The 14916-nt window shown below is 45.5% G+C and overlaps 1 protein-coding gene across 1 annotated transcript in view; it reads left to right on the forward strand.

Annotated features, from left to right (window-relative positions):
* The window catches only part of EPHB1 (EPH receptor B1), a 445762-nt gene that overhangs the window by 318229 nt on the left and 112617 nt on the right, over nt 1–14916 (forward strand). The window contains exon 5 of the mRNA XM_010364833.2: nt 6770–7105. Coding sequence (XP_010363135.1) covers nt 6770–7105 — 336 coding nt within the window. The remainder of the gene's footprint in view (nt 1–6769; nt 7106–14916) is intronic.

The raw sequence follows: 14916 nt of genomic DNA on the forward strand, positions 1-14916 counted from the left end.
AAGCCCAGTACCTAATAAGAACAGGACCTATTCTGGAAACACAGCCCCATGCTCAGGTTAAGGTTCTACCCCTTGGTAGAAGTGCTTGCTGGGGCTAGGTGGCCTGGAAGGTGCAGATTGGGGCAGGCAGACTCCAAGGTGTTTCTGTGGACAGGTGCCAGAGATCATCTCTGAATCTATTGATTTGCACTGGTCATGTCTTTTCCCAAACATCTGTAACCCTTTGCATCTGTATCACTTTGATCCTTTACTGTGTATGTTCACAGTTTCCAGTACTCCTTAGGTATGGACTCCTACATCAGGTTTCCCCAACATAGATTCCATGACCTCATGGCTTTCACAGTCTTTAGCATAATTCTGAATGAGGGGTCTCTGCTCAAGAAAGGGTGGCTGAATTAGGTCAGCCTTAATTACATGAGCAGGTGAAGGTTCCAGATAATCCAATAATGACAATACAAATACTACTACTACTAATAGCCTGAGATGTTACTCAGTTTCTCTGTGGACCAGCTACAGCTAAACTCTTTAGGCACGTCATCTCATTAAATTCTCTGACTTACCATTTTTCAGATAAGGAAACTGAGACTTAGAAGTTCACTTTCTCAAGGTCAACCAACTAGAGAATATATTTTAACTTGGTCACCATGAACACTTAGGAGGTTCATCAGTTGGTTTCAGGGGACTAAGAACCCACTCGGAGTCTGAAAACTCATGTGTTCCAACACATGTTCACTTTTCTGGGGGAAAAGCTTTGTTTTATCAGATTCTCTAAGTGGTCATGCACAGAGTAGGGAGGGCCCCACCTCTGGCCTGATGCAGAGGAGCATGATCCCAGCCTGAATGTGGGGTTTTCCAGGGGAGGGTTTCTCCCAGGTTATAGTTCCAACCTTGTGGACAACCACCATGGTTGCAACCTTCACCAGCACCCAATGGGGATGGATCCCAGGACATAGACCCTGGCTTCAGCAATGCACAATGAGCTATACCCTGCCTGCTTGGCACCATGTACCAGCCTGAAATTTACTACTAAATTCCCGATAAAAGAATTGGCGGCCGGGCGCGGAGGCTCAAGCCTGTAATCCCAGCACTTTGGGAGGCCGAGACGGGCGGATCACGAGGTCAGGAGATCGAGACCATCCTGGCTAATACGGTGAAACCCCGTCTCTACTAAAAAAATACAAAAAACTAGCCGGGCGCGGTGGCAGGTGCCTGTAGTCCCAGCTACTCCGGAGGCTGAGGCAGGAGAATGGCGGGAACCCGGGAGGCGGAGCTTGCAGTGAGCTGAGATCCGGCCACTGCACTCCAGCCTGGGCGACACAGCGAGACTCTGTCTCAAAAAAAAAAAAAAGAATTGGCTTTGGGGGCTTACCTGTCTTCAGCAGATTTTCCCTTTGATTACTCAGGAGTGCTCTTATTTCCAGTTTAATGCCTTCAAATAAACTCACCCACTCTCTCCCACACACCCTGTCTCACCATTCTTTAAAAAATTATCTGGCCCAAATCACATTAAGAAGCAGGAGATTCTATCTTAATATGGCAACACTTGGGCTGGCCCTGTGGGTCTAGAAGGATCCTGTTTAACCCTTTCTGATCCCAGTGACAACCATGCTCCATGCAGGCTGAGCCAACCTCTCAGGCACATCCTGGAGGACATTGGAGACCCATCTTCATAACTCATGACCCACCACACTCCCTCCTCACCCAAACAGAAAATCACAGCTCAACACTTCTCCCACCCTTTAAAAGGACTGAATTTCCTTAGCCCTTTAAACAGAATGCATTCATCAGAAGTAACCCTGGCAACAGATCAGAGAGGCTTCAAAAAGCTTGTCTGTATGTAATTAAGAAAAACGAGGGAGAGCAGGGAGCTCAGACGGGGAGACCACGGTGCTGAGCCCTGCCACTGCATTCACCGAGGGCTTTTGCTGAAGGAGATGGCAGATTTTCTTTCGCTGTTCTGGCTTCCCTCTCTGCTTCCCTTTGTAATGTTTTTGTTTAGTGGTCTCAATTGGCCTCCTTCCTAGAGATGTTGCTGGGGACCCAGATTCTGGATGAATACTCCCTGCAAGAGTAGGGCTCCAAGCCAAGGAGGCAGTGCCTGGATGGGTAGGGAAGTGGCTTAGCACCTTCCTCCAGGGAGATTTACGCAGGGACCAAATCTACCCTGGTCAGACTTTCATTTAGGCATGAGGGAGACTGAGCAGTCTACCTGCAGGAATATGCCCATCTCATCAGGATGCTACAGCACAGACATCTGGGACCATCATCATTTTAACCACCCAGACATGAGACCCTGGTTTGCCAGCCCTGGAGTGGGCCTCATGGGAATAAGAGACAGAGCCCAGCATTGTTAGGAGGCCATCTGAGCCCTGGTGCTTTTTCTTCATAACACTTATTCTTATTTAAAATAATTTCATTTATTTCTCTGTTTCCTTCTAGTCTATTAGTTTTCTCTCACTGGAATATAAACTCCATGAGAGAAGAAGCTTGCCCGTCTTGGTTTTTCTGCCTCTCAAGTGCTGAAAAGAATGCCGGGAGTATTTGTTAAGGGAGTAAATGAGTGAATGAGTAAATAATGAATGGTCATTTTTTTGTGACCCAGATTCTGGTCACCTCCAGAAATATGCAATGGCACTTGCTTTGTGGGAGGAACAAGACACACCCCTGCCCTCAAGGAGGCAGGGGAATGATACACTGCAGGCATGTCTGGCTCTCCTAACCCTCTGAGTCCATTCTCCAGGGAAGGCCCTTAATGTCTGTTTCTGCTCCTTGGAAGGAAAGGATTCAGATTTATGTACTCCTGCACTCAACAACCATGACCCTCACAAGCCCCTATTCATGCCCCACAGATGCATTTGCTCTGAAAAGCACACGTGAATGGGAAGGGGGCAGTGGCTGCTTTATATAAAGACTTTTCCTAATCAACACGAAAAATCCCTTCCCCTGGAAAGGGATTTGGGGTTTGGGGGGGAAACTCACTGCATTTCCTCCTGTTCCTCCTGAGCAGCTGGGAGCAGGGTGGGTCTTCCCAGCTCTCAGGGAGGCCACTAGATCAGAGACTGGGCAAAACTCTCCATCCAGCTCTTCATTTGCCACCTTTGCCTCACCAAAGCCTCTGCCTCTCAGAGTAACAAGCAGTGGGTCATCACTGATTACTGCTGCTGCTTCAAGGCCTCTCCAAGGCCCCTCCATCCACCTACAGCAGGCATCCTGTCTTATGCTGGAGAGGGGCATATGTGGGGAACCTTTTTCTATGCACACTGAGCAAAGGTAGAAAACCAGGTTGGAGGGCAAAGTGCTGTCTGGGGATAGGAATCACAGAAACAGACCAGACAGCAGCCCCTGCCTACCAGAAGGCTACAGTGGGGTGAGGATGACAAAGAAAAGGAGACAATCACGATGCAGTGATGGAGTCTCACGTAGGCACCTGGAAATGAGCTATGGAAGCCCACATGGGGAGAGCATGACTGCTGGACCTCAGGGAAGGGTCCTAGTGGAATGGGTGCTAGACCTTGAAGAGTGAGCAGGAGTTCATCAAGTTGATACAGAGGGAAAAGAACTTGAGACAGAGGGAAGAACATTGTGTAGAGGCTCAGAGGTAAGAAGAGAGTTTAGTGTGCACAGGAAATTTCGGGAACATTTCTACTAGCCAGAATACGAGGGGTGAAGGTCAACTGCCAGGGATGAGATCAAGAACAGCAAGATCCCACAGGGACTTGAATGGCATGGAAAGGAGGGCAACCATTTTGGATAATCAGGAAGCAGGGGGGGGAAATTGTGCAGAACGCCATGACTCCATGTGCAATTTAGAACTCACACTCTGGCAGAAGAGACTGTATCAGAGAGATGCAGAAGCAATGTTGGAGAATGAATTAGGAGGCTTTTGCAGTAGGGTAGGAAAAACGATGAGGCCAAGAAATCTGAGGCCATGGGGATAGAGAGGAAGGGACATATCTAAGGAAAAGTAGAGGAAAATGGACAGATTGTGCTAATAGTCCCTATGTTAGGGGATACAGAAGATGTGGCTCCCAGAGCCTGACTGGTGACTACACAGGTGTTAAGGAAGGTAAGGATTGAATTGTGTTCCCTGAATTTGTCACATAGAAAGCCAAAGGAAAAGTAGTCATAGCAGAGAAGTGGAGAAGTAACCAGGCTTCAGTTGGCTGAGCAGGGAGAGAAGAAAAACAGTAAGTGTAGGATCTTGTTTGGAAAAGCTTGGCTCAGCCAAGAGTAAAGAAGAGAGGGTGTTCAATTTAGAGAGATGCCAGGTGATGATGTTTTGGTTTGAAAATGGCAAACACTTGTTTGAGTTTACATTGAGAAGCTGGAGTCAGTGGGGAGAGTGTAGCCAAAGCTCAAAGGAAAGAGGAGATAATTGAAGGAGGAAAGTCTCAATGGGTGAGAGGGATGGATGGTCACTCTCTTGGTCAGTGCCTGCCTCCCCCTTCACCCGAGGCTGCTTTCTGAGTGATTGCCTAGGATGTCCCAAGGATGCAGTGAGATAAAAAGATTCACCCCACACCTAGTATAAAGCAAGCACTCAGTGAATGTCTTTATTTTGAGATGAGAAACAGGGGCCCGTGGGTGAGTGTAGGCTCTCTGCTATAAAAGTGAGACTAACAAGAGTGGCGTTGACTGCTGAGAGCTTGTGGTCTGTGTCCCATCAGTCAGAAGCAAACAGACATGTCTAAGACAGGCAGTGACCAATGTGGATGGTAATGAATTGTGCACTGTGGGGCAAGGTTGGCCCAGCCCCGTAAGAGCCTACGTGGGACAGTATCGACTACCTTCCCAGCACTAGCTATGTGATTATTTGAAAAGAGATGGATGTTTATTCCTGGGCAGATGGGTGGGGAATTCTTGAATACTATTTGCAAGACTTCAGTAAAAATGCTTCATGAATTCTGCCCTGTCACAAGCATGCATGAATGCTGTGCTTTAGTTCAGGCCTAATGGGCTTTATATGGTACAGTACTGATTTTCTTTCATGTTTTAATAGAACCTGATTTAATATTTGCTTTCTGCTCTAGCTGCTTGCTGTTGACTGATTCAACACAGAATCCTTCCCTGGTGCCCCCCGACCTTGTTGTTATTCCCTCATTTTGTGTGTTGGCATTTGATTCCTGTCTCCAGCATGAACCACTTTACACATGTCTTCGTTCAGCTGGTGACAGTCACGTGCATGAATTCTGAATGCATTACTATCCGAAGCGGCTGCTCCAGCAGACCTGCCATTCGAAAGGGGGGCTTCCGGGCAGGATTCATTTTTATCGGTTAGACACTGAGGAGATGCAAGGCTCAGGCTTGGGAACCTGAGGCTATGATCTGTTCTGGTTTTGGGCAACAGATTCTCCAACTTAATCTCAAAAATGCCCAGCATTGTGACCATTAATTCAGCAATATTTTGCTCTTCTATGAAGCACCAGGATTTCCACAGTTTTGCAACAAGGCATTTCAGTTTTCGCCAGATTGTGAAAAGTGGCCATAAACAGAGCTTTCCAGAGGAAGGAGGCTGACCTCTGTGAGTCCCAGCGACCCTATCTGGTTTGTAAGAGAAGGTCTGTTCAGAGCAGGGCTATAGTTGAGAACGTGAGCTTTGGAATCAGGCAGGTATGGTCTTTCACACCGGCTTCAGTTCTTACAGACCTATGCAATCTACAGCCAGCCTCCTTTCTAAGCTTTACTTCCCCTTTCTATTAAATTGAGATAATTATTGTATCTTCCTGGTAGGGGTCTTGGGGGGAATACATGAGGTAATGTACATAAAGCAGCTAGCAGAACATCTAAACACACTGTTATGTTTTCTTATGTCATGGGGCCCAAAGTGACTACATGAACCTCTCCCACCCAATTCTGCTTCTTGTCTCATGTGTCAAAGTTGGTGCAATGTAAATATGCATCTATTCAGGTGCTCTGGAAGCCTGTCCTACAGAGATGCATCCCTGCTCCCAGGCACACACCACATAGATCCTAAATTGTGTGAGATTTTGTGCAGAATTTCAGAATATGTTAGGGCTTTTGGAGGGGCCACTCATATCCCTTTACCCTTGAGTTCTACACCAATTAAGATTAGACAAAGAATCCAGTAAATGTTCAATATATATACATTTTATTAATCCTAAACCCGGTTAGAGGATGCGGCTTGATCCTGAGAACAAAAGGCCTTAAACCCAGGTCCTGGAACCTTCTTTCCCTTGGCACACGTGATTGAAAGAAGAAAAGCCTGGCCGGGTGCGGTGGCTCATGCCTGTAATCCCAGTACTTTGGGAGGCCGAGGCGGGCGGATCACGAGGTCAGGAGATCTAGACCATCCTGGCTAACACCGTGAAATCCCATCTCTTCTAAAAGATACAAAAAACTAGCCGGGCATGGTGGTGGGCACCTGTAGTCCCAGCTACTCAGGAGGCTGAGGCAGGAGAATGGCATGAACCCAGGGGGCAGAGCTTGCAGTGAGCCAAGATTGCGCCACTGCACTCCAGCCTGGGGCACAGAGCAAGACTCCGTCTCAAAAAAAAAAAAAAAAAAGAAAAGAAAAGAAAGAAGAAAAGCCTCAGTGAAGATGATTGAAATGGGAGCTAGGGACAAGGTGTCATCTCTGTTCACTTACTCTTTTTTCAAAATGAATAGGAGCATAGACATTTGGGGTTGAGGAAGGAGTGGGAGGCGAGCGCACTGATGAGGATGGGAATGCACCAGAGGCAGACAAGAGAGATGCTGGACAAGGAAGCTTATGTCTGGCCTCACTGGACCCTTCTTTGTCTCCCTGCAGGCGTCCCATCAGGTCCCCGCAATGTTATCTCCATCGTCAATGAGACATCCATCATTCTGGAGTGGCACCCTCCAAGGGAGACAGGTGGGCGGGATGATGTGACCTACAATATCATCTGCAAAAAGTGCCGGGCAGACCGCCGGAGCTGCTCCCGCTGCGACGACAATGTGGAGTTTGTGCCCAGGCAGCTGGGCCTGACTGAGTGCCGTGTCTCCATCAGCAGCCTGTGGGCCCACACCCCCTACACCTTTGACATCCAGGCCATCAATGGAGTCTCCAGCAAGAGTCCCTTTCCCCCACAGCACGTCTCTGTCAACATCACCACAAACCAAGCCGGTAAGTCTGGAGGCTTCTGTGCTCCTGTGTGGATGTGTGGCTGGCTCTTTGTCTCTAGGCAGACACAGCTGCAGACACACCCATCCTGCCAGTGTGCTGTCAAGCCTCTGTCCAGGAGTGAACGAGTCAGGTGATGGGCATTTGTGATCACATGGAGAAGGCAGGTGTAGTGTTGCGCTTCTGAGAATGAGCTGCAGACTAGGGGATTTTCTTGTGCCCAACACAAAAGCAAAGAGGTGTATCCAAGCCAGAATAGGACCTAGTGCTCTTCATCCAGCCTGAGCTCAACAAATCCTGTTGGAAAGATGGATGAAGAGATGGACAGACAGGTGTGTGAGTGGACAAACAGAGGATTGTGTAAATGGATGGACAGATGGACAGAGGGGTGGGTAGGTGGATGGATGGACAGACAGATGGTGAGTGAGTGGAGGCACTGAAAGACTTTGAGAACAGGGCCACCAACGATGCTTTATGGAAACCCAATGACAGAAGTTTTCCAGATATCATATGATTAAATCAATATTGCCTTCATTTTCCAATTAAACCTCCGTAGTTCAAAAGTGTATTCTCCTTTATAGCTTGCTCTGATGAATGATATGCTTCTATTGAGACCTCAGATAGATGGCAATAGATTGCTTCCGATAACCAGCGCATCCTCTGGCGCAGCTCAGAACACATTTTCTTTTTCTTTATTTCTGAATCTTGCACTCTTCTGATCTTTTCTCTTCATTACTTTTCACAGCTCTTGCAAGAATCTGTTTATTTTTATATCAATTTAACCAGTCCATTCATGCACTTATTTATTCATTCATCATTAAGAGATAGTCATTTAGCATGTACTGTGTGCCACACTGTGGATTAGACACAGTGAAGGATGCAGTGATACTTGGACACTATTGTTCCTCTCATGAAACTCATTAACTGACGAATTTAGAGGATATAGATACAAAGCACAAAGCTGCAAGGTAAAATGCTATACGCATGCAGTAAATACCAAGGGAGTTAGAGAAAAATGAGCAATCTCTCTCCCAGGGTTACTGTGCAAGGCTGCAGAGGGGAAGTGAACATCACATGTACAGGCAACGAGGGTCATAGGCAGTGGACCGTGATGTTATTTGGAATTATAGATTTTTTTCTCAATTAACAAATTCTAAAAGGACAGCTTGTTAGTAGAATAGCAGGAGCCAAGCATCTATCTCAGCTCTCTCTTCCTCTGTGTATCTCCCCCTCCCTGACCTTCTCTTTTCTACTCTATCCTTTTCTACTCACCTCCCCACCCTCAGACTCATTCTGCTTCTTTTAAAACCAGGCATCTTAGGCATCTTTGATGGCAGACGAATCTTGAGTTTAAGCTGTCAGAACTGAGAAGAAAAAAGGTGTCATAGGAGAGCATGTCTATCCAGATGGCTGCGTTGTTGCTGTGTGTGTGTGTGTGTGTGTGTGTGTGTGTGTGTGTTCATGTGGTATGTTTGTATGTATGTGTATGGTCACGTGTTTACATGCATACGCATGTAGTGAGAAAATAAGAGCGGAAGTGTAGAAGCCTCCAGCTGGTGACCACAGTGTTGGTGCCGTAGAGACAAAGGTTGTGGCATTTTGTCTTACCCAAAGAAAGGAGAATGGTAATTTCTGCATTATGTTAAGCATGTAACATGGGCAGCCTTTGTTAGCAGTATTTCCCTTGAAGAGTTTAGGCAGAAAACTGGCTGAAATATTTTAGTGTCCCAGCTTCTGGGAATGACAATCCTGCCAGGCTGTCATGTTACACTGGGCTTGGCTGTCTTTTCTCTCTCTCTAAGCATGTGCGAACAAACCTGCCACTTATATCGGTTTGCTTTTATTTCTGCCCTCCCTTCTCTTACCCTGCTATTCCCGAACCTGCCCATCTGCCTGTCTTGCCATCTGCACCTTCCTAGACTGCAGTGGAGCTGGGGGACCAAGGCTCTTGCAAGGGGCCCTGAATTACCAACATGTAAAATATTCATTTATATCCTCACCCTTTTGCTCCTCCATGAGCACACTTCTCACGTGCTTTGTTCTCCCTCTGGCAGGCCCTTTAATCTTAATCATCCCTGATTTTGTAGTCCTAGCCTCCATTATCACCTTCCAATCTATGATTCCTGTTTGGTCACTCTGGAATTCTGGTGTCAGAGAGTTTACACTCACTGAGAGAAGGATCCAATTGCTTCTTGGGAGCACATGGTTATTGTAAAACAAATATCAAGTTGACCAGTAGTTCCTAATCTATGGGCTGTGGACTGAGGAACAGGCTGCCATTGCACTGATTTGATGAATCTATGTGTAAATACAAATTATTTTCAACCAACAGATAGTATTTTTTTAAAGATAAGAACCATCAAATAAACATTCAAACCTGAACTTCTGTGAGAACAGTTTAGAACCATGGACAGAAGCTATGTATTTTACCAGAGGTGGAAGAGAGACTAAAAAGTAGTTATCATAAAAACTCTAATATTAGACTCAGATCCATGAAAGGCTGAGGTGGGTGGACCCATGTGTTACCAATAGGTCCTGACATGTCTAACCTTCCCAGAATACCCCTGAGCTGGTCCACTCTGGGTCAGATCTAGCTCAGTCTTCCTCCCCTGGCTTCATTGTATGGTTTGACCCCTCTTTGTGCCTGTGGCCACCTGTCCTACTGTTTGGGTCATTAGTAGATAGACGGAAGGCAAAGAATTTGACCAAGAGGAGTCCTGGGATCAATCATTAAATCAACCTGTGTTTATTGATTGCGTACTCTATGTCTGGAACTGCCCAAACTGTGAAGTGGCTTTGGACTACTGAGTGGGTCCTGATTGAGAAATAGATGAGTAATAATGATTATAGTTGACACCTCCTGTTTGTGTTTCTTTTGAGTTCACAAAGAATTTTGGAATTATGTGGACTCATTTAATCCTCGTAATTACACAATGACTTGGGGATTATTGTTCCTATTTTTCTGATAAGAAAGCAGAGACTTAAAGGGATTTGGAGAGTCTAGGATTAGAAAGAGATCAACAGGATGTCCCTTGTCTGTGTCTGCCTTATGGTGTTCTGTCCTAAAAGTGGACAGTACCTCTAGGCCCCCCATTTCATAGTCTCCAACAATAGGCTCTTCTTGATTCCAAGAGGTGAGATCTAAGAAGAGACCGTAGAGATTTTTGCTATCATTTGTTTTTGGTCATTGGGCACATGGTAGATAACGGTTTTTCACTCAGAGACAAGCTTGTCTGTTGAGTTCTGAGATTCAGAGAGCCTTCATCTTCTCCCATCATGACCCCAATTGTGTCTGTAGTCATAACTATTCAAGGACCAGGTATCCCTTGGAGAGTTTCAGGACTGGATCCTTACCCAGTCCAAAGGCAGTGACAGAGAACTGATATCTTTGAGCACCTCCAATGTGCCAAGCCCTACCACATGTTTTTTTGTTTTTGTTTTTGTTCTTTTTATAGAGAAGGTGGGTCAGATGAAGAAACTTAGGTCAGAGCAGTTTTGAATTTGCTCAGCATCTCACAGCCAACAAATGATTCTGAGAAACATCATTGCACCTCCCTAGGCTGCAGATATTTCTGAGAAACATCATTTCTTGGCTGTGAGATGGTTTGTGGCCATTTTATCCTCAGACTGATGAAAAATCACATTGTAGTGGACTGTGTAAGTCATAAGCTCTCTCTAAGCTGTTGCCACATTGCTAGGCCACTTTAGCTGTCAAAAAAATGTCCATCATCTTTGGTCAGGATTGGTCATGAATTATGCAAGCTCAAATTTACGTGAGGTCTTCAGGGATACATCCTTGCACTGAATACAGCTGCCATGAGTTTAAAATAGACCAGATCAGGTGCAACTCTCTCTGTTCCAGTGGCCAAGTGATCTGCAGAGAGATTGTTATCACCACTAACTCCTGCAGTCACTCTCTGGCATCTGGCCCCAGATTCAGACTGATGGCCGGATCATCTGACTGTCAGAGAGAATTAAGTGAATGACAAACTTTACTTCTCTCTTCTGCCAAATAGACTTGGAGTGTCAAAGTTGGAAAAGAAGACCTCAGAGGAAATCTTGGGGGTATAAAAGATGAATCCGACAGCACATGAACTTGGGACCATCTAAGCCAAAGAGAAAAAACTCAAAGACCCCTAAGGCCAGGCAGGTAATGGAGAGGAGCAAAGCGGGGCCAAGTACAAGGCAATAGGGAGTGGTGGGGACTGCAGGGAACTAAAGAGCAGAGAGGCAGCCATTGTTCAGCTCCAGCAAGAGTTGCCATGCCCAGCACTGCCTGATTTTATAAGCTGAAAATCCAGATTTAAAATGCTGACAACTGATTAGAAAATTTTAAAGCACTTGAGAGCCAAACAAATCCAATTCTGGATTTAGCCTGTTGGCGATGGTTTGTAACCTCTGATTCAGAGGGTGAATCTGATTAACCCAAGTCTTACTGCCAAGCATGCTCTGTTTTCCATTCTCATTCCACCATGGGGCAGTCATCTTCCTCACCTGTGGGCTCATGGTGGCAGAGTGCAGTGGGGTATTCCTGGGGTTTCTTTCCCTCTCTGCTCCTCACATGAATCATGCAAGTTCATTTAACTGGCAAGATCCCTCATTTCTTGCCTATAAAATATGAGTCATGATACCTGCTTCCTAGTACTATAGTGACAAGCAAATGAGACAGCAGATAGAAAATCACTCTGTAAACTATGCTATGGACTGAGAGATTAGCATCATTTCTGGGAGTATGTCTTGAGCTAGAGAGCAATTGGCTGTACTTTTTCTCCCTAGACTGTTTCCTTCCAAGGCTTCACAGTTTCTTTGTTTGGGACTGATGTTATCTGTATCAGATACATAACAGATATTGGTTTCTCTATTCTGTGCTGGGAGGAATAGGCACCAGAAACGAGAGTGGCAAAGTCTGTATCCCAATGAGCTAATGACGAGGGAGGAACTGGAGCCCAGAACCTGGGTACCTGCCACCGGATGATTCTGATGTTCAGAGGAGCCTGTCTATCTTTTCTCATTGTGTATTTGAAGAAGCAACAATTTCCCCCTTACTTGCATGATCCTATCAGCACAATTTATATTTGACATTTATATTATATGCAGTTCATGTATGGCCTGCATGCCACTTCCATGTGGAATACTATTCATCATGCCCACAACACAGACACAACCCATTACTTACTTTCTTTTAAAAATGCTGCACTATTTCTGTTAATAGTTACAAGCCCATATAGTTTGTCCATTTTTAAGACACTTTTGAAGTTCTTAGACAGTTAAAGTCACTCGAATACACTAATTTTCTTACAAAAGAATTACCTGGTCCATCAACTCCTCTGAATACATCACCTAATTTGCATTATTCCTTGGTTAAATATAGTATTTGCATGCATAAAGAGTAATCTTTGAATATGAAAAGGAATTTTATGATATTGCAATGTATTGAGCTCTTTGGAGGAAAGATATTATGTAAATCTCAAAATTAAATATTAAAACAATATTACACTGCTGCCTGTAAAAATGTAGAGTGTTAAGATCCATATGCTGAAGCCAGTTCATTTTTAAGGGCTGTGCTCACTGGAAATTAGCAGGCAAAATTTGCTCCGATGCAGAGAAAAGATTGAGTGAGAATTTTAAAGACTAGAAGGACTTGAAAGAAAACTTTCATTGAAGTTAATAAAGAAAAGTTAAAAAAAAAACTTAAGCAAATAAAATTTTCACTGTTCTTAATTCAATTTCATAGTTCATTTCATTGCTTTCTTCTCATTGTTAATTCTAGAAAAGGTTGTTTTTATTGTTTCTTAAGCTCTGGCATTGAGAAGGAACTTCCAAGTGGCCTCAGAAGGCCCCTGGCCATTTGCAAACAATGATGTGTTCTCCACTGAGCTCAGAGGGTCAGCAGATGGCACTGCCTGTGACCAATGTCCTGGCTTCTATCCTTGGCAACCTTGGGGTCCTCCACCAGATGGTGAGCTGTGTGGAGAATCACACTTTCTCACCTACCACCAGTTTCCTGAGGGAATGGCCGCACAATGCCAGGCACAGAGAGCCTTGATTAATATTTGCCAGATGGCTTCAGTCCCCACAGATGAGCATTAGTATGTAAGTGTTTGGCTGGGGAGTGGTGATGAGAATGTGTCCTGGTGACCCGCAGGTAACATCGTAAGATAGCCTCCCAGATGAGTCAGGTAATCTGGAGTCTTCCTCTGCTGTGGCTCCTTGCAGGAAGACTTAGGGAAAGTTGCTTAGGATGATGCTACAAGCCCTGATCCACTCAGAGGAACACAGAGAGACTCAACCACTCTCAAAGGGATTGGTTTGTTTGGGCACTTTAACTTTGGAAATGTATTCATTCACTTAACACATTCTTTATGACTGCTTGCAAGTACTGGCTCAAGGGTACTGCTTCTTAGGGGCTCTCATTCATTCGCCTACTTGTCACATATTTTCAAGGCCTTTCTGCATGCCATATACTGCTGTAAACACTGGGCACACAGCAGCACACGTAACAGACAAAAATCTGTGCCTTTGTGGAGCTTGCATTCTAGTCGACAGCACTCACTGAGACTGGGATCAGAGGCCCAGAAAAGTCACAAAGTAAGAAAGTAAGCAGGTGACTGAGTTGGGAAGTGACTTGATGGGGTACGGGACCCTCAGCTGGGCTCTTGGTACCACCCTCTTCTGTGGTGCCCACTCTTACATTCCAAAAGTTAGGATGGAACCACATGTTGTTGCCAGAGGGCATTTCAGTTGGTGGTGGATGTAGCTATACAGTGACAATGTGTTGGATGGGATATTTTATTGTTCAACAGACCAATTTGAATGAACTCCTTGTGGACGGATATCACACGCTGGGCCACACAGTGGTTGGGTATGAGAATTCTTCTTTCCAGGTCATGAGCAGTGACTTGTGATGCTGCTAACAGCTCCAGAACTGCCTTCACTCTGCGAGGATTACCAGAGTGCCCACAGGACTCAGGGACCTATTTGCTTGTTTACTCCATCTTGGGCCAGGCACTCTAAGTACATAGCTTCAGGTGTAAAAATGGCTACTGACAATGAGACTGGAGGAAATTTCTTAGCCTGTAAGGATCTTATATCCACATGAGATTGTTATAACCCTTATTGGAGAGGGGACACCAGTTGGATTATGAGATAGTTGTGGTTCACCTTGTGAACTATCTCATAAAGAGGTATCTCATAAAGAGGCAAAGAGGATGGGAGGGAAGAGGATCCAGGTGATCCATCCACTCCATGCTCCTGTGGCAAGTCAACTCCATGAGCTAACTGGCATCTCCAGGAGAGAAAGCCCTGTATCCATCCTGTTGACTATTGTGTCCAGATAGGTATCTAGTTGGGTGCCTGAAATATAGAAAGCAATCAATAAATGTTCATTGAATGAACTAATAACTTGTTAAATAAATACATGAATGATGCTTCAGTCTTCCTTAAAGTAATCTCAGGCATCAGCAAATGATGCAGCTTTAGCTGTCTCTGTGATCTTTCCTTTATCAGGCATCTTTGGGTGGGGAGCTGTGATTGCAGTTTCCCCCTATATTCTCCTAGATGTTGGTAAGACCTGAGGCTTCCTGTGTGCACTGCATCCCCAAACCATAACCATGGCTCTGTGGGAGCTGCTTTTCTACGACCTGGCCTGTCCTACCTCCCCTACTGGCAGGGTCCCAGCTGCTTGAGCAAATGCAGGGAGGGTGGTTAGGATGGCATCCCAGCACTGTTGTCTGTCCCCCTGCATGCCAGTCCCGCGCCTATCATTTTCACAGTACCATCCATGTTAAACAGGCAGGAGCACCAGGGGTTTCTGA

This window comes from Rhinopithecus roxellana, chromosome 1 (genome assembly GCF_007565055.1).
Source record: "Rhinopithecus roxellana isolate Shanxi Qingling chromosome 1, ASM756505v1, whole genome shotgun sequence".
NCBI lineage: Eukaryota > Metazoa > Chordata > Mammalia > Primates > Cercopithecidae > Rhinopithecus > Rhinopithecus roxellana.